The sequence below is a fragment of the Cervus elaphus genome, chromosome 9, assembly GCF_910594005.1.
Source record: "Cervus elaphus chromosome 9, mCerEla1.1, whole genome shotgun sequence".
Taxonomy (NCBI): Eukaryota; Metazoa; Chordata; class Mammalia; order Artiodactyla; family Cervidae; genus Cervus; species Cervus elaphus.
The window spans coordinates 80,486,832-80,514,445 of NC_057823.1; the positions used below are offsets into that span (position 1 = coordinate 80,486,832).

Sequence of the window (27,614 nt, forward strand, 5' to 3'; positions counted from 1 at the left end):
CGGGGAGAGAGGTGGGCAGGGGCTGGATTGTGTTCCAGAGGGCCGCAGAACACACCTGGAAGACCAGAGGATGGAGCGAGAGGGCGTCTGAAAGCCACACGCTCTGTTCCAGGCTTTACCTCTGAAGCAATCATGTGATTTCCTACTTAAGAAAGACCACCGTGAGAGAAGGGTCCTACAATTATCAGTCTTTGAAGAACTGTGAGCTGTGGGTTCATATCAACCTACCCAGTATATTTTCTTACTTGTAGAAAGCTGTCTGGGATTAATTAAAACCCTAAATCCTGTGTATTCTTCACTAATAGGCTTGTGGTTTTCAATAACTGCAATAAGTTTACCAAAATAAGAAACCAGCAAACTCAGAAATGTTCACTGTAACTGGCCTCCAATGTTTATCAGACACTCCCTTTGTGCAGAGCTTTGTGCTAAATCTTTTGTCTTGGGTGACCACTCACTAACACTGTCAAGAAGGCACTCTCATAACCCTCATTGTCTAGATGAGACAGGAGGGCAAGGTAAGCAAGCTACCTAAAGACACACAACTAGCAGGTTACACATGCTCAGAATATAGCCCTTGTGGTCTGCTTCCTCAGTGGGTGGTTCAGTTCAGTTCAGTCGCTCAGTCGTGTCCTACTCTTTGTGACCCCACTGACCGTAGCACGCTAGGCTTTCCTGTCCATCACCAACTCCTGGAGCCTATTCAAACTCATGTCCATCACGTCGGCCATATCATCCAACCATCTCATCTTCTGTCATCCCCTTCTCCTCCCACCTTCAATCTCTCCCACCATCAAGGTTTTTACAAATGAGTTGGTTCTTTGCATTAGGTGGTCAAAGTCCTGGAGTTTCAGCTTCAGCATCAGTCCTTCCAATGAATATTCAGGACTGATTTCCTTTAAGATTAACTGGTTGGATCTCCTTGCAGTCCAAGGGACTCTCAAGAGTCTTCTCCAACACCACAGTTCAAAAGCATCAATTCTTCAGTGCTCAGCTTTCGTTGTAGTCCAACTCTCACATTCGTACATGACTGCTGGAAAAGCCATAGCTTTAACTAGATGGACTTCTGTTGGCAAAGTAATGTCTCTGCTTTTTAATATGCTGTCTAACTTGGTCATAGCTTTTCTTCTAAGGAGCAAGTGCCTTTTAATTTCATGGCTGCAGTCACCATCTGCAGTGATTTTGGAGCCCCCCAAAATTAAGTGTCTCTCACTGTTTCCATTGTTTCCCCACCTACCTGCCATGAAGTGATGGGACCGGATGCCTTTATCTTAGTTTTCTGAATGCTGAGTTTTAAGCCAACTTTTTCACTCTTCTGTTTCCCTTTCATCAAGAGGCTCTTTAGTTCTTCTTCGCTTTCTGCCATAAGGGTGGTGTCATCTGAGTGTCTGAAGTTATTGATGTTTCTCCTGGCAGTCTTGATTCCAGCTTGTGCTCCATCCAGCTCAGAATTTCTCATGATGTACTCTGCATATAAGTTAAATAAGCAGGGTGACAATATACAGCCTTGACATACTCCTTTCCTGATTTGGAACCAGTCTGTTGTTCCATGTCCAGTTCTAACTGTTGCTTCTTGACCTGCATGCAGATTTCTCAGGAGGCAGGTCAGGCAGGTCTGGTATTCCCATCTCTTGAAGAATTCTCCACAGTTTGTTGTGATCCACACAGTCAAAGGCTTTGGTGTAGTCAATAAAGCACAAGTAGATGTTTTTCTGGAACTCTCTTGCATTTTTGGTGATCCAGCAGATGTTGGCAATTTGATCTCTGGTTCCTCTGCCTTTTCAAAATCCAGCTTGAACATATGGAAGTTCATAGTTCACGTACTGTTGAAGCCTGGCTTGGAGGATTTTGAGCATTATTTTGCTAGTGTGAGAGTTGAATGCAATTGTGTGATAGTTTGAGCATTCTTTGGCATTGCCTTTCTTTAGTATTGGAATGAAAACAGACCTTTCCCAGTCCTGTGGCTGAGTTTTCCAAATTTGCTGGCATATTGAGTGCAGCACCTTCACAGCATCATCTTTTAGGATTTGAAATAGCTCAACCAGAATCCATCACCTCCACTAGCTTTGTTCATAGTGATGCTTCCTAAGGCCCACTTGACTTCCCATTCCAGGATGTCTGGCTCTAGGTGAGTGATCACATTGTGGTTATCTGGATTATGAAGATCCTTTTTGTATAGTTCTTCTGTGTATTCTTGCCACCTCTTCTTAATATCCTCTGCTTGTGTTAGGTCCATACCATTTCTGTCCTTTATTGTACTCATCTTTGCATGAAATGATCCCTTGATACCTCTAATTTTCTTGAAGAGATCTCTAGTCTTTCCCATTCTGTTGTTTTCCTCTATTTCTTTGCATTGATCACTGAGGAAGGCTTTCTTATCTCTCCTTGCTATTCTTCAGAACAGTAATAAGTTATTGGAGTAACCAGTGCATTTATTGTCAACAGTGGCTAATTTAATAAATAGTATGTCAGGCTTTAGCCAATATCAAAATGATAGCTAACATCAAAAAATAGTCTGAATACTATAACACACCCCATGTACTCCAATTTCTACCTTTATCAACACATCTCGTTGACTCTTGTTTATTCCTTACCTTCAGCCACTCCTCTGCCACCTGTATTTTTCTAAAGCAAGTGGCAGACATCACATCATTTCATTCATAATATATCAGAATGTATCTCTGAAAAGCACTTTGAAAGTATAACAACATCATCATTACAACAAGGAAACAGAATCTTTATATTAAACAGCCAATCATCATTCAATATTTAAATTGCTTTATGAATATCTGAAAATAGAAGTACTTTATTTGCTTGAATCAGAATCCACATAAGATCCACTGTTTGTAACTGGTTGGTTTCTTCTTTTTGTTATATACGCTTCTGATATACAGCATTATTACTTACCTTCTATGCACATTACAAAGTGATCACCACCACAAATCTTGTTACCACCTATCAGCATGCCATTGATCCCCTTTACCCATTTGACCCATCCTCAACTCCCTTCCCCTCTGGGAACCGCTAGTCTGATCTCGGTATCTTTGCCTTTGTTTTTGCTTTATTGTGTTTGTTCATTTGTGGGGTTTTTTTGTTTTGTTTTGTTTTGTTTACGTTCCACATATGAGTGAAACCATTCAGAATGTTGTCTTTCTCTTTCTGATTGGTTTCATTTAGCGTGATACCTTCAAAGTCCATCCACGTTGTCACAGATGGCAGGATTTCATTCTTTTTATGCCTAAGTAGTATTTCCACTGTCTATATGTGCCACAGTTCATTTATTCACTTATTCACCAGTGGGCACTTAGATTGTTTCTATATCTTAACTATTGTAAATACTGCAATAAATATAGAGGTGCATATATCTTTTTGAATTAATGTCTTAGTGTTCTCTGGATAAATACCAAGAAGGGAATAGCTGAGTTCTCTTAAAAAATTTAAATCAATGGTTTTCCTTTTCATCTCTGGATTTTTTTCCTCAGTTTTAGAAATAATTGACATACATTACTATGGAAGACATATAGTATGATAATTTGATTTACTTATATTGTGAAATGATTAGCACAGTAGATTCAGCTAAGCATTTATCTTATAAAGATACAGCAAAAAAGGGAAGAAAAGGGGAAATGTGTTCTTTTTATGATGAGAACTCATAGGATTTACTTTCTCAGCGACTTTCCTGTGTATCATACTGCGGTGTTAACAACAGTCATCTTGTTATACATTACGTTCCTAGTACTTCTTTGCATTCTTTCTAGTACTTATTTATATTATATCTGGAAATTTGTACCTTTTTACCATCTTCATCCAATTTCCCTTTTCCCCACTCTCTGCCTCTGGGAACCTCGAGTCTGATCTTTTTCTATTAGTTTGTTTCATTTTGTTTTTACGTTCCATATATAAGTGAGATCATACAGTGTCTTTTTCTGTCTGACTTATTTCACTTAGCATAATGCCTTCAAGTTCCATCCATGTTATTGCAAATAGTAGGATTTCCTACTATTAAGGATTTCCTACTATAAAGAACTCCTACATAGTTCTTTATGACTCAGTAATATTGTATATTTACACATATACTACATTTTGTGTGTGTGTATACATTGCCATTTCTTTATTCATTCATCCATCATTGGACACTCTGTTTCCAATATGAAAAGGATTGCTGTTTATTCTTCATGAAGTGTTTAGAGAAATTCACCAGTGAGACCATCTGGTCCTAAGCCTCTCTTCACTGGGAGATTTTTGATTACTGAGTCAATCTCTTTACTAGTAATTGGTTGTTCAGATTTTCTATTTCTTCCCAATGCAGTCTTGATAAGTTATGCCTTTAAGAATTTTTCCATTTCTTCTAGAGTGTTCAGTTTATTGGTATGTAGTTATTCAGAGGAGCTTCTTATGATCCATTGTATTACTGTAGTATAAATTATAATGTGTCCTTCATTTTTAATTTTGTTGATTTGAGTCCTTTCTCTTTTTTCCATAGTTAGTCTTATTAAAGATTTCTCAGTTTTGTTTATCTTTTCAAAGAACTGACTCTTGGTTTGGTTAATCTTTTCTATTGTTTTTCTGCTTTCTGGTTTATTCATTTATACACTAGTCTTTATTTGTTCCTTCATTCTGCTAACTTTGGACTCAGTTTGTTCTTTTTCTAATTCCTTAAGACATAGAGTTATGTTGTTTATTTGGGATCCTTCTTAATGTAGGTGTTTACTGCTGTGAACTTTCCTCTTAGTACTGCTTTTAATGCATCCTAGAAGTTCTGGTATTTGTGTTTCCATTTTAATCTGTCTCTTTTTATTTCCCCTTTAATTTCTTCTTTGATCTGTTGGTTATTCAGGAGAGCGTTTTTTAATTTTCCATGTATTTTTTAATTTTCCAGTTTTCTTGATATTGGTTTCTAGGTTCATGCCATTGTGGTTAGAGAAGATACTTGGTATGATTTTAATCTTCCTGAATTTGCTAACACTTGTTTTGTGGCCTAACATGTGACCTAAAATGTTCCTTGTACCCTTGAGAAGAAATGTGTATTCTGGTGTTGTTGGATAGAATGTTCTATGTGTGATAGGTCCATTTGGTCTATAGTATTGTTCAAATCAACTGTCCCCTTTATGATTTTCTGTCTGGGTGATCTATCCATTTTTGAGAGTGGGATATTAAATCCCTAACTTTACTGTATTATTTCTCCTTTTAGCTTTATTAGTTGTGCTTTATATGATTAGATGCTGCAATGTTGTAGATGCTGCAATGTTGGGTGAATAAATATTTATAATTGTTATATATTCTCAATGTATTGACTGCTTTACAATTGTATAATGATCACCTTTGTCTCTTTTGAACATTTTTAGTTTAAAATCTATTTCATCTGATATAAATATAGCTACCCTTGCTTGAGGCAGGGTAGGGAGGTTTACCACTTGCTTGAAAGCTTGAAATGTCTTTTTCCATCCCTTCATTCTCAGTCTACATGGGTCCTTAAGCCTATGCTATGCTATGCTAAGTCACTTCAGTTGTGTCCGACTCTGTGCGACCCCACAGACGGCATCCCACCAGGCTCCGCCGTCCCTGGGATTCTCCAGGCAAGAACACTGGAGTGGGTTGCCATTTCCTTCTCCAGTGCATGAAAGTGAAGTCGCTCAGTTGTGTCCGACTCTTCGCGACCCCATGGACTGCAGCCTACCAGGCTCCTCCGTCCATGCGATTTTCCAGGCAAGAGTACTGGAGTGGGGTGCCATTGCCTTCTCCGCCTTAAGCCTATAGTAGGCGTTATGTCATTGAATCTTGTTTGTTTGATTTGTTCACATGGCCATTTCATGTCTTCTGATTGGAGGCTGTAATGTTTACATTTAAATAAGTTATTGGTAGGTAGGGACTTAGCATTGTCATTTTAGCCTCTGTTTTCTAGCTTTTTTGTTAACCATTGTCCCTTCTTTCTTTTTTTGCTGTCTTTGATATTAGTCGCTTTGACTTATTTATCATGTTCTTTTGTGTAATTACTATAGAGATTTCCCTGTGTGTACTATGAGATATGCCTTGTGCAATTGGTTGATTTCTCTTCAGTTATTTTAAACTATGGTTTTTCCTTTCACTTCTAGCTCATTTTTGTTTTATGATGTATCTGTTGAAGAAACTGCTGTTTGCCTGTAGTATTTCTCATAATCTGGTTTGTTTTCTAATTGCACACCTGTGACTGTTTAACATATTCCACTGTTCTGTATCTCCTGTAAATCGATAGCTAAACCTGGAGGTTTCCTAGGTACAGGTTTGATTTTTTATCTATACCAACTTTTTTAAAGTATAATTGACATATAAGAAGTGTATAACATAATGATTCAATATTTGTATATATTGCAAAATGATGACTGAAATAGGTCTAGTGAACATCTGTTGTCATACTTAGATACAAAATTTTTCCTGGTGATGAGAACTTTTAAGATCTAGTCTCTCAGCAACTTTCAAATATGCAATACAGTATCACCAACTATAGTCACCATGCTGTACCTCACATCCCCATGACTCATTTATTTTTTAACTGAAAGTTTCTACATTTTTATTTCCTTCACCTGTTTGGTCCACCTTTCAGCCCTTGCCTCTGGCAGACGCCAATTTGTTACCTGTCCATGATATTGGTTTTTTGCTTGTTTTTAATTTTTTATTCTGCTTATGATCATCTTTACTCCATAAACACTTTAAAAAGATTAGTTAGATCTCACAAAAAGAAATGTACTATTTATCACAATAAAGCATTAAGGCATTTAGAGCAAGTAATATTCCTATTTACACAAATTTTTAGATCCACATATAGGTGAGATTATACAGTATATGTCTTTTCTTTGTCTCACATATTTCACTCAACATAATGCCCTGAAGGTTCATTTGTGTTGTCACAAATGGCAAGATTTCATTCTTTTACATGGCTGAATAATATTTCATTGATTGTATACCACATCATCTTTATCCATCCATTTGTTGATGGACACCTTAGTTGTTTCTGTATCTTAGTTATTGTAAATAATGCTACAGTGTAATGTTTTTGTTTTCTCCAGGTAAATACCGAAAAGTGGCATTGCTGGGTCACATGGTAGTTCTATTTTAATTTTTTGAGAAACCTCCATACTGTTTTCCATGGCTATACCAGTTTACATTGCTGCCGGTCGTGCACAAGGGTTCCTCTTCTCCACATCCTCACCAACATTTGTCATTTGTATTCTTTTTGATGATAGCCATTCTGACAGGTGTGAGGTAATAGCACATTGTGGGTTTGATTTGCAGTTCCCTGGAAGTTAGTGATACTGAGAATCTTTTCATGTAGTGCTGGCCTTACGTATGTCTTCTGATAGATGTCCATTAAGTTCCTTTGCCTGTTTTTTTAATTGGATTTTTTGGCTTTTGGTTGTCAGGAGGTGCGAGTTCTTTATATACTTTGGACACTAACCTGTTATCAGATATATGATTTACAAATATTTTCTCTTTTCATTTTATGGATGGTTTCCTTTGCGGTGCAGAAGCTTTTTAGTCCGACGGAGTCCTACTTGCTCTTTTTTGCTTTTGTTGCCTTTACTTTGGCTGTCAAATTCAAAGAATCATTGCCATGACTGATGTTAAGGAGCTTACTGCCTGTGTTTTCTTCCAGGAGTTTTATGGGCTTAGGGCCTTTTAATCCATTTGAGTTAATTTTTATGAATAGTATAGAGTGGTACAGTTTCTTTTTTTTTCCTTCATGTGACTGTCCAACTTTCCCAGACCACTTATTGAAGAGAGTGTCCTTTGCCCACTGAAATATTCTTGGCTCCTTTATCAAAATTAGTTGACTGTGTATGCTTAGGTTTATTTCTGGACTCTATATTTCTATTCCACTGATTTTTGTGTCTGTTTTTATGACAGCACCATGCTGTTTTGATAAATATAGTTTCGTAATATAGCTTGAAATCCGGGCATGTGGTGCCTCCAGCTTTGTTCTTCTTTTCAAGATTGCTTTGCCTGTTCAGGGTTTTGTGGTTCCATGCATATTTTAAGAATGTTTGTTCTATTTCTGTGAAAAATACCACTGGAATACTGATTGGGATTACACTGAATCTGTACTTTGCTTTGGGTTGTATGGACATTGTAGAATATTAATTCTTCTAATCCATGAGCATGGAGTATCTCTCCATTTATTTGTGTCTTCTCCAGTCTCTTTCATCAATTTCTTGGAGTTTTCAGTGTATAGATCTTTTGCCTCCTTGGTTAAATTTATCTCTATCAGGAGGTGACTAATGTCAGCTTGTCTATTCTTTTATGCTTTCTGCAGCATTGAAATGCTCATTACCTAGATTCATTAGGTCATTAGGGATTGCAAAATGATATTCTAATAATGTCATTGCTTCTTTATTATTTACTAGCTAGAATACTTTTCTATAGAGATACTTTTTCATTGGCGACTTTGTTATTTGAAGCACAGTTTAAATAAGATAAATGCTTGATTCTTACCTTTTGTTTACCAGTTTTCAACATTGTAAGTTGGCTCTCTAATATCCTCTACCAGTGGCAAATCCATTTTTTAAATACCATTATAAACTCATAGGGTGAAATACCTCTTAATATATCCATTGAAGTTGTCTTTCCTAATAGTCAGATTGTCTCATCTTTGGTCAATAGAAGCCTCTTCAAGCTGATTCCCAAATTCTTTTGCCATTGCCCTAGTAGATTTTCTTTCCTTCCTATCTGGTCTGAAAAAATGGCCTGGTCTTCTATTGTTCATTTCTTGACCCAGCCATGTCTTCAAGGAGCCCTGATTCCTTTTAATGAGAAATAATATTTCAAGGCCACAGACCAAGCACTAGCAATTCTCTTTGCTACTGAGTTGGTCATTGTTTCTTAGAATTTTCAGAGGACAAGCCAGGAAATACATGGAGCTTTTTTTTAAAAGATAAAATGTATCTTTCGTTCATCTCGACACTCCTATATCTCAGGATTTAAAAGAAGCAGAGGAGAATCCCCAAAGGTGACACACGTAGTTAAGAATTTAATGTACTAGGAACAGCAATAATAACAATGCCTCATATTTCTAAAGCAGCGTTCCAATTAAAAATGTATGGCATCTCAGCGTTCTGTCTCATCTATCCTCACGACATCTCTCAGAAATTGAAGCTTCACTTGCTCTGTTTTACACATGGGGAAAATGGAACCACGAAGAAGTGTGAGCTGTAACAGAATTGGGACTCAAGTCCTTCATCTCCCGCCCCTCTCTCCTATTTGTCCATGTGGCAAGTGCAGGATTTTTATAGTTTTTGGATTCTGTTCCCCACTGCATTGCCACATAATTGGCAGGCTGTGTCCCCGTGCCTGCCTCACTTGGAACCCTCTGGAATCCTGAGTGAATGTACAAAGTGCCTTAACTAACACAAGCTGTTGCCTCCAGAATCTCCTTATAAATGAGAGCCACAAAGCTTCCATAGGTCTTTCTCCTAGTGAGTGGAAATAAATAACGCAGAATATAGCGAACGCATGCCGTGAGCAGCAGGCTGAGGGAAACGGTCTCCTGTCCATCTCTAAAGGAGCGTTGTATTCAGTTTTTAAATGATTCATCTCTTCCCTCTCCATCACTGGGGTCATTTTTGAAAAGCCGGCTGTTCATTGGAAAGGTCTTTCCATCCCCACAGACAATACTGTGTAAAGTTTCAAGGTTGAGTTCAGCTTGAAATTTGAATTTAATATTGTATGGAATCACAAGGAGAAAAGCAATCAGCCTGCCTCCTTGAGTGAGTTTTTTGAACTGAATCTGTATTACCGTGAGCACAAGTTTCTTATTCCTGCTGGAGGGCTCTGGAGTAATCAAGTAAACTCTCTCTTCTCCCGCTCTGCCCCACCCCCTTGTATCTTTCAGTTTCCGTTGGCTTTGAATATGAGACCTGCCCCAGTCTCATCCTGTGGGAGAAAAGGACAGCCCTCCTTCAGGGATTTGAGCTGGACCCTTCCAACCTCGGTGGCTGGTCCCTGGACAAACACCACATCCTCAACGTTAAAAGTGGTATGTGGGAGACTTCCCTGGCGATCCGATGGTTAAGACTTCACTTTCCAATGCACACTCAGTTCCCTGGTCAGGGAGCTAAGACCCAACATGCCTTGGTGCCAAAAAAAAAAAAAAAAGACATAAAACAGAAGCAATGTTATAACAAATTCAATAGACTTTAAAAATGGCCTACATCAAAAAAAAAAGTGGTTTGTGAGCACATCTCCTTTTCCTGCATACAACCTAGTCTTGCTTCTGGAACCTTCTCTCCAGCCTTGACATTTAAGCAAAATCACCATCCCCTTCTTGCATCTATTTTTCATCAAGTGCCCAAAATACTCATAGGTTTTTCCAGCTTCTCCTTTTAAATGTCAAACACTGTTGAGCTGGTTTTCCCAGACCATCCATCTTAGTATCCCTCACAAGTCTTCTTCAATTATCTCTGCAAATGTTTTCTTACCCTGGACCGTGGCCTTGGGGTTTACCCATCCTGTTGCAGTGCTTTCAGCGTTGTGAGGAAATTGGGGACCTCCCCACAGTTGACGTTTCCTACTGTTTCTCTTCCCTTTGTCACTTCCACCCATCCTCAGTAAGTTGATAGACATGTCCACCCCGGAGGGCTGCAGTAACCATTCCAATTTACTGCCCCCCCCCACCCCGCCCAGGAATCCTGCACAAAGGCACTGGGGAGAACCAGTTCCTGACCCAGCAGCCCGCCATCATCACCAGCATCATGGGCAACGGCCGCCGCCGGAGCATCTCCTGTCCCAGCTGCAACGGCCTTGCTGAAGGCAACAAGCTGCTCGCCCCAGTCGCCCTGGCTGTTGGAGTCGACGGGAGCCTCTTTGTTGGCGACTTCAATTATATCCGGCGCATCTTTCCCTCTCGAAACGTGACCAGCATCTTGGAGTTACGGTAAGTGACGGCATGGAAAACCTGCTTTTACTCTGTGGCTCCCACTGCTACAAAACTTCCCTGGGTAAATGGTGGACACATGTGGGCTTCTCCAGAGGATACACATTCGGTGTGATGGGCTGAGGTTTGATAACCCAGACCTGGGATCAAATAAGGATTGGGGGAAATCCTTGGTATAGGGATAAAACACTACTCATGTATTTGATACAGTTGTTGACACCTGCCTTATGGCAAAGGTGAAAGCCTTCAGACATTGTGCTGGGGGTGGGACCTGGGTAGATATATTTTATAAAACCTCCACGAGAGAATCTGATACATACCTAACAGTGAAAGAACCACTACTCTAAGCTGATGGTCCATTTCCCTGGTTTCTAAAGTGGCACGTCTTAAAAATACAGATTTCCAGAGCCTACCCCTAGAGAATTTGTTCAGTAAGTCTAGAGCAGCGTCAGGGTGTCTCTCTCTTTGACAGGCTCTGTAGAAAATTCTGATATGCATCGAAGTTTGAGAACCACTAACGTTCATTCATTAATTCAGACACTTCTATTGAGCACTTCTGTGTGCTAGCTCTCTGTGAATTTTCTAGATCTTTGCACATTTATTAAGATCTGACTTAGAATTACTGCATAGGCCTTGCTAGGTAACTTCCAGCCACCCTAGGGGATTCCTCCTGAGTCTAAAGTCCAGGTCTCTGTTCTGGACAAAAGCTCTTTGAAACTCTCTTTTTGGGAAAGTTGATTCCAGGTCCTCAAACCTAGAGAGGAATCCATCTAGAAGTAAAGGGAGAAATTCAGTCTATAAACAAGGGAGAAAATTCATTCAACAAATACTTGGTGAATATATACCAGGACTGTCTGGTGAAGCAGGGGAAAAAAAACATGGAAAGGAAAAGCCCTAGCTGTCACGTTGGTGGTCTGTTGTTGTTCAGTCACTAAGTTGTGTCCGACTCTTTGCGACCCCATGGACTGCAGCATGCCAGGCTTTCCTGTCCTTCATCACTTCCCAGAGTGCTCAAAATCATGTCCACTGAGTCAGTGATGCCATCCAACCATCTCATCCTCTGTCGCCCCCTTCTCCTCCTGCCTTCAGTCTTTCCCAGCATCAGGGTCTTTTCCAATGTGTCTGCTCTTCACATCAGCTGGCCAAAGGTGGTGGTCTGATAGGGAACTTCAAACTAAATCCTGTGGAAAAATTTTAAAAAGTTCTTCAAGTGGCCTTCAGTGCTCTAAGGAAACTCTAACAGGGTGAGAAATAGGGACTATGATGATGGGGAGGAGGAAGAAGAAAGCTACATAAGATAAAGTATTCAGAAAAACCCCTTGTATTAGGTGATCCGTGAGGTGGGATATGAATGATGACGATAGCCATGTGGAGTACTAGGGAAGAATATCCCAGGCAGAGAAACGTTGTGCAAAAGCCCCAGTATCAGCAAATAACCTGCTTATTTATGGGATTGATAGAAATCCAGGAGGGTGGAGAACTCAGGGGAGAGTGTCTCAGAGGAGAGCAGAGAGGTAGGTAGGGGACCAGTGCTTCAAGATCGGAATGACCACGTCTACACGTGTGGATCATATTCTTCTTTATTTATATTATTGAAGATAGGTGATGTACCATGTTGTATTCGTTTCTGCTGTGTAGCAGTGTGATTCAGTTATACATACGTATAGACGCTTTTTCACATCCTTTTTCGTTATGCAATGCACAGCCATGGGAGGTTAAAGTAGTAAGATGGGTGGAGCTGACATGATCTGATTTGCATTTTTTTACAGATGACTCTGGCTCTCAGCTGAGGAAGGGACTGTAGGAGTTCGAGACAATAGGGAGGCTATAGCCCTGTTTCACAATTTGAGTGATGGTGACATTGCCTAGGGTGGCAGCCAGGGAGATGGGGGGCTCCCAGTTGAGATACATTTTCAGGGTAAATTTCATAGGAAATGTCAATAGACTATTTTCAGAAATTGGGGTGGGGACAACCAGAGAGAGGGGAAAGAATCAAAGGTCTTGCTAAGATTTTGATCTGAGCAGCCAAGTGGTTGGTGGTATTTTCTGAGGCAGCCTCAGCTGCCAAGTGAAGGACTTGGAAGAAGCCACAGGCTGCCCTTGCCTTTTGTGTCTCTGAGATCTTTCTGAGAGGGAGGTCAGTGCTCTGAGCACCAGCAAGTGTTGCTGGTGTTCTGGGATGCTGAGACTGTGCCAGGCACAGTGTGGGGAGTGGGTAGAAGAAGAGAATACAACCCAGCTCCACCCCAAGAAGATGACGGCCTCAGCAATACAATGATTGGGGATCCTGGAGGCGTTTACTGAGCATAAGGGTGAGCCAGACCCTGAGCAGGGTCCCAAAGGGGATGAAACCCAGGCTTAAAGAGCACCCGTTCGAGGACAAGATATGGGCACCTGAGAGAGGAAAAGCAATTCAAGCTGAGTGTTCTAGAAGAGCCAACAACCAACCATCACAGAAACTCGGTGGGTGGGGCGGGGGCGGGGATGGTGACATGGGGTAGAGGGTATAATGACCAAAAGATAAACAGTAAGAGGAAGGGGGAGGCAAAATGGAAGAGGCTGTATAATCTTCAGAAGGTCACACTGACAATGAGACATGCCACTTTCTTAGCGCTCCCCGACCGGGTCCCTTTCCCAAGTTGTTTATTTCCTGTGTTATTCTAGTAGAACATCCTCGTAGGCATCCTGTGGGCAGTGGGGAGCCAGGAGAGGAGGCGGGGCAGGCAGCGGAGTGAGCGCCGGGCCTGTTCGGAGGGGCTGCATGTCCGCACCTGGCGTTTGTCACCCTCCACGTCTGGCTCCTGCTCCTTTGTCCCTGCTCTTCCTGCTCAGAGCCCCGTCAGCACCTGCCTGCCACTTCCCCGCCTCCACACCTTGGCTCGTGCTGCTTGCTCCACTTAAAATACCTTCTCCGCCTCGTCTCCCGCATCAGGTCCCCCTTTAGAAATGGAGTTTGAAGGCCTCCTCTTCCGTGAAGCCTGGTCTCCCCTGAGCCATTTAACTCTCATTTCCCACAAAGGTGACACCATGGGACTATCATGTTTTTCAGCTATTTCTGCCAGTCTGTAGGGCCCCGGGGTGTGAATGTCTGTAGAGTCAGCACCTTTGACATCTTTGCCCCTTGATGCCCAGAGAGGTGCCTGGCCCGCAGGAGGGGCTCGAGACATGCTCCTTGAGTTAAAGTGGATAAAGCCCAGCATCCTCTCTTTGGTTGGAGTTTGCCCCTGATTCCACATCTCTCAAGTTGCAGGGGCCACAACATCAATGGTACAAGTTAAGGGCCCACGTGGTAACATTGAAGACAGCTGGAGGGAGTGTAACTGTCAATTTCCCTTGACAGCTGTGTGGTTTTTTTTTTTTCCTTTGTAACCACCTTTAGACTTGCTCTTATTTCATCAGCCAGGTATCCAGACGATTAGAAGTTAAGCTTTAACAAGAACACTGGTTTGATTCTTCTTTGCTTCCCACCACATACCTGAAAACAAAGGGCTGTCAATCCCCTCTCTTCAAAACAGTAACCAGCAAAGGGCGGGGGGGATGGGGAGAGACCTGTCGTGCTTCTGTCTTTTCTCCATTGTGAGTTGGCAGCCGAAAGATCCAATTTTGGGAGTTGGTGCCCGTCCCAGAGCTGAGCCTCCAAACCCTAATTTTATTTCAGTGTTCACGCTCCTTCTCCCTCACTTCGTCCTTTACCTATCCCAAACATGTAGGGGCAGAGTTCTACCCATTTGAAAAATTGATGCTGGAAGAAGCCTTCTTCTTATGTAAACCAGTTATCACCTGCCTGCTCTAATATCACCAGCATTCGAGACATTTTCAATACCCACATCCCCAAGAAAGCCTGATAACCTGCCTCTGGGAGCCCATTTCCCTTCTTACAACAATTATCCTCTTCAGGTGGTTTTTAGAAAACCCAAGCCCTGTGGAATAGAGTATATCTGTCAGTCATTCACATTTTGGGGTGAAGTTCTATCAACAAACAAACTTTCCTGTCTTCCCTGTTTGAGAATATCTCCAGACCTGAACCCCAGTATGAGGCAGGAAATGATAACGGATGGGACAGTATCTGTCTGCCTTTTCTTGACTTGGCCCCTTTCCATAAACATAAGAATCTCACACTTTCCTTCATGTTTGCAATTCTAAGCTTTTTCTCTTTTTCCCATTATTAGATTATATTGTGATATGAGCTATGCTTTTTTCCAACTAAAACACTTCCCCATGCTGAGATTCTAATGATGCTGATGGGATGGGTCAGAAGCATCATTGCACTAGGGAAGATGTTTAGGGGAGGGGATTGTCCTGCCCAGGTGTATGAGTGCTGCAGAGGGAAGAGATGCAAGAAAATAGGAACCTAGGAGAGTGGGTAAGGGCAGCAGAGGTTGAACAGAGGCTTCACCAAAGGCCAACTTTGCCTGAGCGTTCACCTCCAACAGACCCTGCTTAATGCCAACGTAGAAAGTTAGGGAGAATGAGATTGTACTCAGAGGGGAAATGCTTTCTCTGTGTAGACAGGGTATAAACATGGAGATCAGAAAACAAAATATAACATAGCACCTACCCAGAGTAACAATGACAACAATATTCCCACAAAATTTTAGACAGTCCTTGGCACTGTTTTCAAAGCTCTTTTTACCAAGGACAGATCCAGGTTTCATGGGGTCTGAATCTTAATGCAATTTTAGAATGAAACTGTCTACCATTTAAAATAAGAAAAGAACCTCAAACAAATAACAAATTTAGAAAAGCTGGCAATTAGTGCAGATGTAACAAAATCCAGACAAATAACCTAAAGTTTGTTATTAATTAACCATTGCACTTCCATGATATATGACTTCTCCACTGGACATTCTAGTTCCTGTAATGATGTTAGGTGTGTTGGTATAACAGTGCAGGAGCATTCTTTAAAGCCATGAATACCACTGTCATCTAGGAGATAGTGGAAGGACTATGTATGAGCCACAGAAGCACATCCCCCTAAACTAAACTAAATGTATCCCAACTCACTTTTTTTTAAGAATAAAACACGTAAACAAAAACTCTGGCCACCCCCCATCCACCCTGTTCTGTGCCACAGAGTGATAGAATTGGAATAGAGAAAGACTACAGTCTCTACTGATGGCAGCTTTGTGATTCTCAGCAGAACATGAGGGACTGGAACTGGTCCAAGGCAGGTCTTACAGCATGAAGGGAAGCAGCCTGTTGCTTCCTTCCTCTACTCAATAACCCATTTTTCCAGCCCTCCCTCTCTCCAGGGCTGTCTACTAAGAATCAGGCACACAGAGATAAGTCAGTCATGTCCATATTTACTTACTCATGTCTGTTGCTGATGATAAGCACACACACATAAATCACTAGACAGCCTACAGAGAGATCCCTGAGACAAGTGGGGAAGTCTTAGAGAGACCCTGAAGACGGTGCAGGGGAGTCATTGAAACTCCTCAGTGTGGAGAACTAATCCATCTCAATTCTTGAATCGGAGACAACCTTTTCCTCAAAGGGTTGGTGTCGTGAGGCCATGGACCCAAAGACGAGGCCTGTCCCTTGTAAGTAGGGCACCTGAGTACATGCACATGGACTGACTCAGTGGTGCTGTTATTTGTGTTTGTTGCTTCTACACAGCCACTTTGCTAATGGCCCTGGACTGGAATAACCGTGACCTCAGCCTTTGTCCAGAACTCAGATCCATACGATCATTCGGACTCTGCACTCTCAGTGACTGAGTCCCCACTGCCTTCTCCTTCCCCCAACATAGATATTATATTAATCAACTTAAAGCAGATGTTCTTAGCAAAGAAGTAGGTCAGGTCTACAGACCCAAATCCCAACCAGTCTTTTCACCTTAACTTTAAAAAAGTGGAATTGATATTGTAATAATTAAGAGCCAAATATGACTACCACTGGTGGCAGATAACATTTCACTTTCATTAAGCAATATAAAATAGATGCGAGAATTCCCGGCTGCCACCCTGACACACCAGGCTTTGCAGAATGAATCTTAAATTGCACTATGTCAGTCAGAGCTCAAGAGTTATCAGCATCATTTAATTAACTTTTTTTTTTCTTGCAAAAACTAACACGTTGGAATAAAATATAAAAATGTAATCCCTGTGCAAACCCATCACTAATGATGGCCCCTGGCAAAGGCCTGAGCTGCACCCAGACAGGAATCAGAGCATTCAGCCCTCTTTGTTCCTTCCCTGAAGCCTCCTCCCTTAGCTGGAAGGGAAAGAGAGGTCAGGGGTTCCTTCCACAGTGGCCAGGAAACCTCAGAAATGGAGAGTACTTCTCTATTTGAGGCCCTAGTCTCTCTCCTCTTCTCCTTAATGCTATTAAGATTCAGCTGCTTTTCTGTTGAACCTGACATGTATTTTCATTCTATTTTTTTAAGATTTTTTTTTTTACTTGGCTGTACCAGGTCTTGGTTATGGCAGGTGGGATCTTCTATCTCCATGGTGGCATGTGGTATCTTTAGTTGAGGCATGTGGGATCTAGTTCCCTGACCAGGGATGGAACTCGAGCCCGCAGCATTAGGAGCTCAGAGTCTTAGCCACTGGAAAGTCCCTGTATTTTCACTTTTAAAAGAAAAAAGAAGCAAAACTTTCACTAGCTTTCTGAGAAAGAATGTTCACTGAGTCTTTGGCTCCAATTACGAGAGGAGAGCATCACCTGTGAGTTTCATTGATGAGTGTTATCTGTAAGGAAGAGTGCACGTCAGGCGGGGGTGGGGGGAGCCACACACGTACGTGTCATGGGGAGGGGACATGGAGCAGGGTGAGGAAATAGTTGAGACTCTCGGGGTCTCACCAGTGTTTGGCAAATGCTAATGTCTGTGGCAGGGGCTCTATCCGGGGGGCAGAGTCCCTCTCTGCCTGATTCTATGATGCACCAATGGAAGTAGGAGGCACAGGTTCACCAGGCTCCCTCCCACACCCAAGGCAGATGTCCCAAGTGACTACAGCACTCTGTGCTGTAGATGAGCTTGGATGTGGCTTCAGAATCCCCCCCTCCCACCCTCCCAGCAGCCAGTACCAGTATATAGGTGTTGGCACCCGAGAGGTCACCTGTGTGCCATCCCTGCATTAGGCTGTTTCACCTGGGTCATGTAAATCCACACTGCTGTTCAGAGAATTTAAGCATTCTTGTCTAGATTTCCCAGTGGCTGGGAAGAATCTAAAACTAGAGGAGCTTCCCAAATACAGCAGGTCTCCTACATATAAACCTTCAAGTTGCAGACTTTCAAAGATGCAAACTGTACCCTGGTCCAGTCACCTAAGGCATAAGTGAAATTGTAGGTTGACCTCCATCTCCTACTGCTAATGATCCTTCAGCTCTGCCATCTCCCACCTCTTCTCCCTTCTCCCTTCTTCCAAACTCTTCTTGCCTGTTCACTTAATTTCAGTCCCTGTAGACCAGCTGTTGAACTACTGTACTTTTCAAGGTACTGTACTGTAACATTAAAAATGGTTTCTTCATTTTTTGTGTTTGCTTTTTATGTATCAGTTGTGCGAACAGTATTAGAAACCTATTACAGTACAGTATTATATAGCCAATTGTGCTAGTTGGGTACCAAGACTAACTTTGTTGGAGTTTACTAACAAATCAGACTTACAAACAAGCTCTTGGAATGGAACTTATTTGTATGTAGAGGACTCATTTCTGTAATTGTACTAGGAGCTGTCAGCTAGAAGGGAAAAAAAAAGAAAAAGACTGCCTTTGGGGGGGGACCCTTTATACAAGAAACAAAAATGTTATGTTTGCTTTATCATCAATTCTTCTGCTAACTGTTTGTTCTTTTTCCTCCTGTTTTCTTTCTATAAAGAAATAAAGAGTTTAAACATAGGTAAGATGAAGAACTCTTTCCCATATAATTTGATATGGTTCGTTTGCTTCCTTGTGTTTGCATTTTGTTTTTGTGCTTTCTTGTGTAATGTTGTATATTTTTATGTGCCAAATATAGTAACTTTTTTATGTGCTAATTGTGTGTTGTGGATATGATAAGCTTTAGCAATTATGAAATGCAGTCAAAAAAGAACCAAATAAGCTGACAGTAATTAGAATTTCCGGAAGATGCAAGTGTGAGATAATGAACCCTCAGCGAACTTTTACCCCGACTGCTCATTGCGGTCCATAATTGGGCTAAACAGTTGAGGCAAACTTCTGGCTTTTGTAAATGCTGGACTGGGTTCACAAAAGCTTTAATGAACTGGAAACGGGTCAAAAACTCATTTTCAACTCATTAATGATTTTTTTCCCCTGAATGTATGGTCACTTAAAAAAAAACAAGTTAATTGCCAATCTGCTGGTCAAAATGAATCCAACAGTCAGATGCACTGGGAATTTTCATAAAATTCAATCACTTTTAAGTAGTATGAAGGGTGTGGACCAAGTACTTTTTGTCTAAATACCCTTTGTCACTCAGCTGCTCTGACGTTATCACTTAAAACCGTGCTGGTACGGTTCATTTCTACATGCCTAGTGCTCTGAGGAGCTTCCTGTTGCAAAGTTAGGAAAACTTTGGGTTGCACTAAAACATCAGAAAAGTGACCTTATTTTTACTTGGAAGAGGAGGGAAAAAAGTGCATTTTAATACTCGAGGGAATTCTTCTCCTCACTCCTTGAAATGAAATGTTGGCAGAAGCATCTGCATCATGTTAGGTCAAAATCAAGTAAAGAGTGGGACTTCCCAGGTGGCTCAGTGGTAAAGAATCCTCCTGACAATGCAGGAGATGCAGAAGATGCAGGTTCGATCCCTGGGTTGGGAAGATCCCCTAGAACAGGAAATGGCAACCCAGTCCAGTATTCTTGCCTGGGAAATCCCATGGACAGAGGAGCCTGGCGGGCTACAGTCCATGGGGTTGCAAAGAGTCGGACATGACTTAGTGAGTGAGCACACACACAGGCAAAGAGTAGAGTTAAGTTGTATAATCATCAAAGTCAGTGTAAGAGCCATGTGTAGGAGTCCTCTGCCTCCTCCATCTCAGGCACCGCCAAAATTGGCTAGTTATAGACACCCCGTTGGTCCAAATTTTTTAAAAAGCAGCAACACTGTGGAAGGACACCCCCTCGAATTTCCATACTCCATTTGACCTTCACCATAGCCCCAGTGTGAAAGCATGGCTGCCCATCTACCTGAGCTCCTCTGTAAGCATTTCGATTGGAATGAGTATGAGACCATGGGGAAGAATGGGCTCCCAGTAGGAACTGACCCCATACCCTCAACTGGCTGCTCTTCTGCCAGAAATTTTGAAAAGCCTCCTTGAATCAGGCTCCCTAGAAAGTCCAGAATTAATTATCTTGTTCATAAGACAGCACAAACGTGCAGTGCCCTGTTCTTCTGAGGATGGCACCAGCTCCTCCAAGGCCAGTAACAAAGTACAGCATCTAATTAAAAACCGGCATGAATTTTTCCCTTTCTGCTCTTATTTGCGTTGCCTGTATAGACAGTCTCTTAAGACTTAATAGCCAAAAATAAATAATAAAAGGAATAATGAAGCAAGGCAAGGAATTTGGGTAGCCTACTCTCCCCGACTCATCATCTAGGCTGGAATTTTAGAAAGCCCTTGACTTCTGGTTCAGTTATGGATCTTAACAGCCACCTGAGGAGAAGCTGGAATTAAGATGGTATCGATGCATAAACTGTTCCTAGAAATAGCCTTCTAGTTATTTTCTTACTTAAATCAGCAAAGAACCCAAATGGTGGTGTTTTAATTGGTAATTTACCAGCTAATGTCTACAGGACAGATGTATCCAACACCTTCATCGCCCTCATCTTTGCCTCACCTTTTCCAGCTCCTCTCTTCCCATAATTCCAAACTACAAATGCAAAATGACTGGGGGAAAAAACGGCCTGTGCTCATTTAGACCTGTGGCACCAAAACCTAAGACAGAGAGACATCTGCCACTTGTATCCTAGGGACAGTGATGCTAATAACCAGTGTGGGAATAGCATGAGGACCCATTCTGTTGCAACCTCCAACCAGTGACACACACTGCAGAAGGACAAAAATGTAGGGCTTGAGCCAAAAGGGACATGAGTAATACTCTGATTCAGCTTCTTCATTACCCCCAATAAGGAATCTAGGACCCACTGTGGCCAAAAGTCTTCCTTAAGGTCCCCGGCGGAGTTCGAGTTGAGTTTAGAGTTTCCTGAGTCTTAGTTCTGAGCCAAGTTTACAGATCTTACCCATAGGAGAGCTGGACGCACAGCAGAGAAAGAGATCCAGGTCTCTGAGGCTTCATGCTCTCCTGTTACATCACCTCCACACTGAGGTACTTCTCTCCCAGTGTGACTTAGGGTCCTGGCAGCTTCTGGGGCACACCTCTGACCTCACTATTGGTTGGTGGTAGTTTAGTTGCTTAGTCGTGTCCAGCTCTTGTAACTCTATGGACTGTAGCCCACCAACTCCTCTGACCATGGGATTTCCCAAGCAAGAATAGTGGACTGGGTTGCCATTCCCTTTTCTGGGGCATCTTCCCCACCCAGGGATCGAACCCACATCTCCTGCATTGCAGGTGGATTCTTTACCACTGAACCACCAGGGAAGCCCCCAGATCTCACTTTACCCACTATTTGAAAACTACATCTCCTTCCTTTATTATTTAGATTCTGAACATGATATCAGCAAGATATCACAGGTCGTCACACAAAATACCAACTTCGTTCGTATCCACCCTGAGGAACAGTAGAAAAGATCTGAGGCTGAGGACTTGAGATGGCTGCAGGGAGCTGCCGATCACAAAGTTAGGAAGACTCAAGGTTGCCCCAGTCTTCGTGGTCTAGTACCTTGGAGTCACAGAGGAAGCATAGATTAGAAAGAGGGCATTGTCTCGTGGAAGTGTTCCTCAATTCCACTTGAGAACAGAGTAAACCCACAGGGGAAGTAAAGAAGACCAGTGCCCACAAACACAAAAGCAGGATCAGAGTGGGATTTTTCACACTGGCTAAATGAAGCAGTGGTATTTTAGCAGGATGGGAAGTGATGAATTCTCTGATAATGTGAGGAGCTTAAGCCCAAGCAGAAATAGCTCAGAGCCATGATATGTCAGAACACTAACTTACTAGATTAGATTCTTTCCAGTTCACTAAAGTATTGGGTTGGGCCAAAAAGTTGGTTCAGGTGTTTCCATACCATCTTATGGAAAAACCCAGCGACCTTTTTGGCCAACCCAATAGACACCACAGGTGGTTAGAGTCTTGCTGGGCTGTTTGTCATCTCTTTGACCCAGGAGGCCAGCTGCATGGCGTCGTCTCACTCCTCTTTGTGCTTCTTCTCCTGAAGCAACAACCCGGCACACAAGTACTACCTGGCTGTGGATCCCGTGTCCGGCTCTCTCTACGTGTCTGACACCAACAGTCGGCGAATCTACCGCGTCAAGTCTCTGAGTGGAGCCAAAGACCTGGCTGGGAACTCAGAAGTCGTGGCAGGGACAGGCGAGCAGTGCTTGCCCTTTGACGAAGCCCGCTGCGGGGACGGAGGCAAGGCTGTGGACGCCACCCTGATGAGCCCTCGAGGTAAAGGCTGCCCAGCAAGAAAGCCCCACCCCAGAGAGAGCTCACCGCACACCCGACTCCCTGCATGCTGGAAGTGAACTCAGCCGGGGCAGTCCCAAACCCAGCTTGTCCTAGAATAATTTAATTCCGATAAATGGCTTTGGTGGGTGGGTGAGCATTGTTTAAGAAAAAGTATTTCTTTATCTGAAGTAAACTTCATCTCCCACATAGGCTAGAAGTGGAATGTGGGGTCACTTGCCCCTAGAGATTGCTGACTGCTGCCAGCCACAGAGAGTCAGAAGGAAATGTTCGCTGTGTGAGCCCGAAGGGCCAGCTGGTGTGGGCTGGAGACAGAACAGAGCCCAGTGGGGGGAGCCTCCAACCACTCCCAGCTGTTCCTGTTAGATAACAGTGCATATAAAGTCCAAACAGTACCTGACATTTTGCAAATGCCCCATAATGGTAGCAATTAAGAATCGGTATAATTTCCAAGGGACTGGGATTGGCAAGGAGGGGTTCTTGGCTCTGAGGGATCAGGACTAAAGATGCTGAAGGTTAAGGACTGTCACTGGAAGGTCCAATCCTTGTTAGCATTTTTAGCTAAACTGACAGCACACGGCAGTGTAGATTAAGGATGGGGAGCCTTGGGCTTGGGCACTGGGGTGAAAATGCAGAAGAAATAACGCGGCTGTCTGCCTCTTACCAAGGGAGTGCTAGAACCAGCACTCCCCCGGAATAGCAATGTGCTGAGTGGAGTCACGGCTTGACTGGGAATACTTCCTGGAGGATATATTTTGAATTAGGAGTTTGTGACTGCAAGAGTCACTGTTTCTCAACCTTAGTGTGGCAATCAGTTGTGAAGGGTATTCCAGTAATTTACTACCAATAATTTTTCAAGCAGTGAACTTGGGAAATAGCTCTTTTCTAAAAAAGAGCAGATGCAAAATGATCTCCCCATTCATTCATTCGCAGCCTTGGTCCATTTGCAGCCCAAGGTTCTTTCTTCACTTGTGTGGTGAATAGCCCACACCCCAGGAATTAGCCAGATCTCAGCACAGTGCCTGTGAGAAAGGGTGTCACCTTAAATGACTCTTGAGTGTGCTGTCCAGTCAGGTCCCTCATCCAAGAAGATAATGCCTAGTAGGGCATCCCCACTAACACCACCACCCCAGCAGCCCTGTCCCTTGCTAAGAGACACACTCCTGCTGTTTGCCCCACTCAGGTATTGCAGTTGACAAGAATGGGCTCATGTACTTTGTTGACGCCACCATGATTCGCAAGGTCGACCAGAATGGAATCATCTCTACCTTGCTGGGCTCCAATGACCTCACCGCTGTCCGGCCCCTGAGCTGTGACTCCAGCATGGATGTGGCCCAGGTGGGAATCTCTCTCTCTCTCTCTCTCCTCTCATTTCTCATCACGTGTGCCACACCTGATTCTGAGCCTGAACTTCTCACCTGGGTTCTCTTTGGGTTGGAAGTGGAGTGGGAGGAGGAGATACAGATCCCAGGTTTGTCTGCAGAAGGTTTGAAATGAACTGGACAGCAAGATGGAATGGGACATGTGAGACAGACATGAAAGAGAAATACGAGAAAGAGAGAGGGGAATTCTGCTCAGAAGCGTGGAGCTGGTGACATGCTCCAGCCGTGGCAGATTATAGGGTAGGTGTTACTGTGTAATTACCTCTCTTCTCCATCATTATTGTGGGTTTGAGAACATACCATACAGTACTACGTGTCAATCAGAACTTCCCTGTTAATCTGAAGCAATTGCATCCTCACTATATAAACCTTTACTTTGTGAAGTTGTAACTGAGCAGATTCCTTCTGTGACATTCCCCCAAGTGATAATCTTTAGTCTGGGCTCTTACATTAGCAGAGAACAGAGGCTCACTCAAATGTACAACAGGAGAAAAAGGACTGTATACTTAAAAAAAAATTTTTATTGAAGTATAGTTGATTTACAGAAATGGGACTTGAATATAAGACTCTACCTGAGTCTGTGCTTAGTCTTCCAAAAGGGCCTTTTCCACCCTCAGTCAAGCTCATTACTTTCAGCTCAAATTCCTCAACTGACAACTGATTCCTAAGGTTTTCATTTCAGATTCTGCAGAGAAGGGAAGTGTTTATCCAGTTTACTTTTTCAAGCAAACACTCAGGTTGTAGTTCACTGGCCAGCCTGTGCATTGGCTGCCCTTGGGGCAGGGACCCCTTCTAAACTGCATGGTTCCTTGTTGCGAATTAGATCAAGGTGCCTCCTCTAAGTGAACATAGCCTCCTCAGTCCCATGGCTTGGTGAGCAGAGCATGGACTACATTACACTAGCCCTTGAGCTATGAACTACCTGTCCAACTATGTGTGGTGAATCCAACCCTGGCCCAATCACCTGGGGCTGCAAAGAGCATTGTGGGTAGAGCTGGTGACTACTCTAGCCCCAGCAGGTGATGCCACAGATGTCTGTCCCACAGTCTCTTGTTCTCCATCATGCCCAGCATGGACAGTGAGCGAGTGGTTCCATGATGGGCTCTTCTACACTGTGTTAGGAAAAAAAAAGTATTTTTCCCCCAGTTGCATAAAATCAATAGAAGTGCCCTGGGCAGGTAAACATTGAGCATGTTAGAGGCGGTCCTTGAATTTGGTGCTGTATCATCCATAGGTTCGCCTGGAGTGGCCAACAGACCTTGCTGTCAACCCCATGGACAACTCCCTGTATGTTCTGGAGAACAACGTCATCCTTCGCATCACCGAGAACCATCAAGTCAGCATCATTGCGGGACGCCCCATGCACTGCCAGGTTCCTGGCATTGACTACTCGCTCAGCAAACTAGCCATTCACTCTGCCCTGGAGTCAGCCAGCGCCATTGCCATCTCTCACACTGGGGTCCTCTACATCACCGAGACGGACGAGAAGAAGATTAACCGTCTACGCCAGGTAACAACCAATGGGGAGATCTGCCTGTTAGCAGGCGCAGCCTCTGACTGTGACTGCAAAAACGATGTCAATTGCAACTGCTACTCAGGAGACGATGCCTACGCGACTGACGCCATCTTGAATTCCCCATCATCCTTAGCTGTAGCTCCTGACGGTACCATCTACATCGCCGACCTTGGGAATATTCGGATCAGGGCGGTCAGCAAGAACAAGCCCGTTCTGAATGCTTTTAACCAGTATGAGGCTGCCTCCCCCGGGGAACAGGAGTTGTACGTCTTCAACGCCGAGGGCATCCACCAGTACACCGTGAGCCTGGTGACGGGGGAGTATTTGTACAACTTCACGTACAGTGCTGACAACGCTGTCACTGAGCTGATTGACAACAACGGAAATTCCCTGAAGATCCGTCGGGACAGCAGCGGCACGCCCCGCCACCTGCTCATGCCCGACAACCAGATCATCACCCTCACAGTGGGTACCAACGGAGGTCTCAAAGTCGTGTCCACGCAGAACTTGGAGCTCGGCCTCATGACCTATGACGGGAACACTGGCCTCCTAGCCACCAAGAGTGATGAAACAGGATGGACAACTTTCTATGAGTAAGTCGATTTTTAAAGTAGTTCCTCAGAGCAGTTACCCTGCTACCCTCACTGGCGTCAGGATCGGCTGTTGGTGTGGCTTTTAGAATCATTTAGTCGTGTTGTCTTCCTGACTTTAACGCCTCGGGATAGTCCTGTCCCCTCTCCCTGACTCGTAAATGATTTGCATTATTGTGTGTCTGATATCGAACATCCTCCCTGCAAGAGTTGGGAATTCCCGTTGTCTGCTTGCCGTTCCAGTTTCAGGATATTGGACACGCACAGCGCCTGAGAGATCAAGTGTTGATTAACTCTGCTGATTATTCATGTTTGCCATGGGTGCGGAAATTAGAAACTAAAAGGCAAGGTCCTGGTGGGGCTCCTGTAATTTGCTGATAGGTCCAGCAACACACTTGATTGCACAGACAGGTAGATAAACTCTGAGTTTCCTCTTTAGCAGAAGCAGATCAATACAGATAAAGTGCTAGGTATATTAAAAGATGTGAGAGCTGGTCATATTTCCCCTAACAATTATCTCATACTTGATAGCCCTGCTGTTTGTTTTACCAAAAAGCTGTTTTCCCTCGCTCCTGCAGGCAGTTCTTGGTCACCAGCCTGCTGCTACAGGTATTAACCAGTGGGATGCCAGTGGGAGGAGGTTGCTAAGGTATGATTGCTAAGGTTGCTCCTTGGCTGGCTGAGACAAGGACGGCATTGGTAAGGATCTGGCTGTCCTTGATGGTGAAGGATCTGGTTAACCACTATGTAATTTGGAGTCGTTGCTTTCTGTCTATGTGTTGCTGCTAGCTGAGAATTTAGTAAGTTGGCCGGGTGTAGTCACGGAAGGAAAGAAGGACAGGAGAGAGAACAGACTTCGTTGATGATCAGTCTTAAATTCAGGCATGTTCACTTCCTGTTTGCATTCCAAAGGCTTTGAGAGAATGTAAAGGAAGCTTCTGCCATCTGCTGGAAATAGGTTGCATTGCCGTCTTCCTTTGGGCAAAGCTGTCTTTCTCTGAAGCAGCCTGACCTCCTTCAGGGCACTGGGACTGGATCACACTTTACCAGGTGACTCTGTCCCTGAAGGTGCCACCTGAGTGCCATCTTTGGCTCTCACACCAAGTTAAGCGAAAGCTGCACCATAACCCAAATCCTCCTAGATTCTCAACTTCTCTTTTCGCTTGCACCTGAAGACCCAACACATTTCAGAGAGAAGCGGTGTCACTCTCAGGAGGCCAGTCTGAAGTGGGCCAGGTCTAAGAGGCTGGAGTGACAGAGTTCAGGCTGAGGTGCATCCTGAGACAGGAACTCTAAAGTGGAAGAGTAGTTTCCAGAAGGGGCACCGAACTGAATGAAAACACATGGTCATGGTTTTTTTCCCCTGTCATGATTGTTCAGAAGTTACATGGAAGCATAATTTTTTTCTCTCTTGATGTGAACAGTTGCTTTTCTTCCATAAAGTTGGTAAAAGATCATACATTCTCCATTGTAGGAGTTCAATGCATATGGTTTTCTTAGCCTCCTAAAAAGATGGCAACTTCTGTTTTGTGGGTTTTTTTTTTTTTTTAACACATGGTCAGCAAATTGGTTGTTTAAAAGTCAGATGCAAATTCAACTTCCTATTGAGACTGTCACCTTAGTGAAAACTTTAGAGAAAAGAGTCAACAAACTCACGAACAAAACCCCACAGACACCTGGATTCAGTTTAGAGAGG

General features: G+C 43.2%; 1 protein-coding gene across 3 annotated transcripts in view; it reads left to right on the plus strand.

Annotated features, from left to right (window-relative positions):
• The window catches only part of TENM2 (teneurin transmembrane protein 2), a 1,355,200-nt gene that overhangs the window by 1,269,860 nt on the left and 57,726 nt on the right, over positions 1–27,614 (plus strand). For all 3 annotated transcript variants that reach the window (XM_043913490.1, XM_043913492.1, XM_043913491.1), the window contains 6 exons: positions 9,860–10,003; positions 10,651–10,900; positions 18,720–18,740; positions 22,180–22,412; positions 23,614–23,768; positions 25,047–25,921. In XM_043913490.1, the coding sequence (XP_043769425.1) occupies positions 9,860–10,003; positions 10,651–10,900; positions 18,720–18,740; positions 22,180–22,412; positions 23,614–23,768; positions 25,047–25,921 (1,678 nt within the window). The remainder of the gene's footprint in view (positions 1–9,859; positions 10,004–10,650; positions 10,901–18,719; positions 18,741–22,179; positions 22,413–23,613; positions 23,769–25,046; positions 25,922–27,614) is intronic.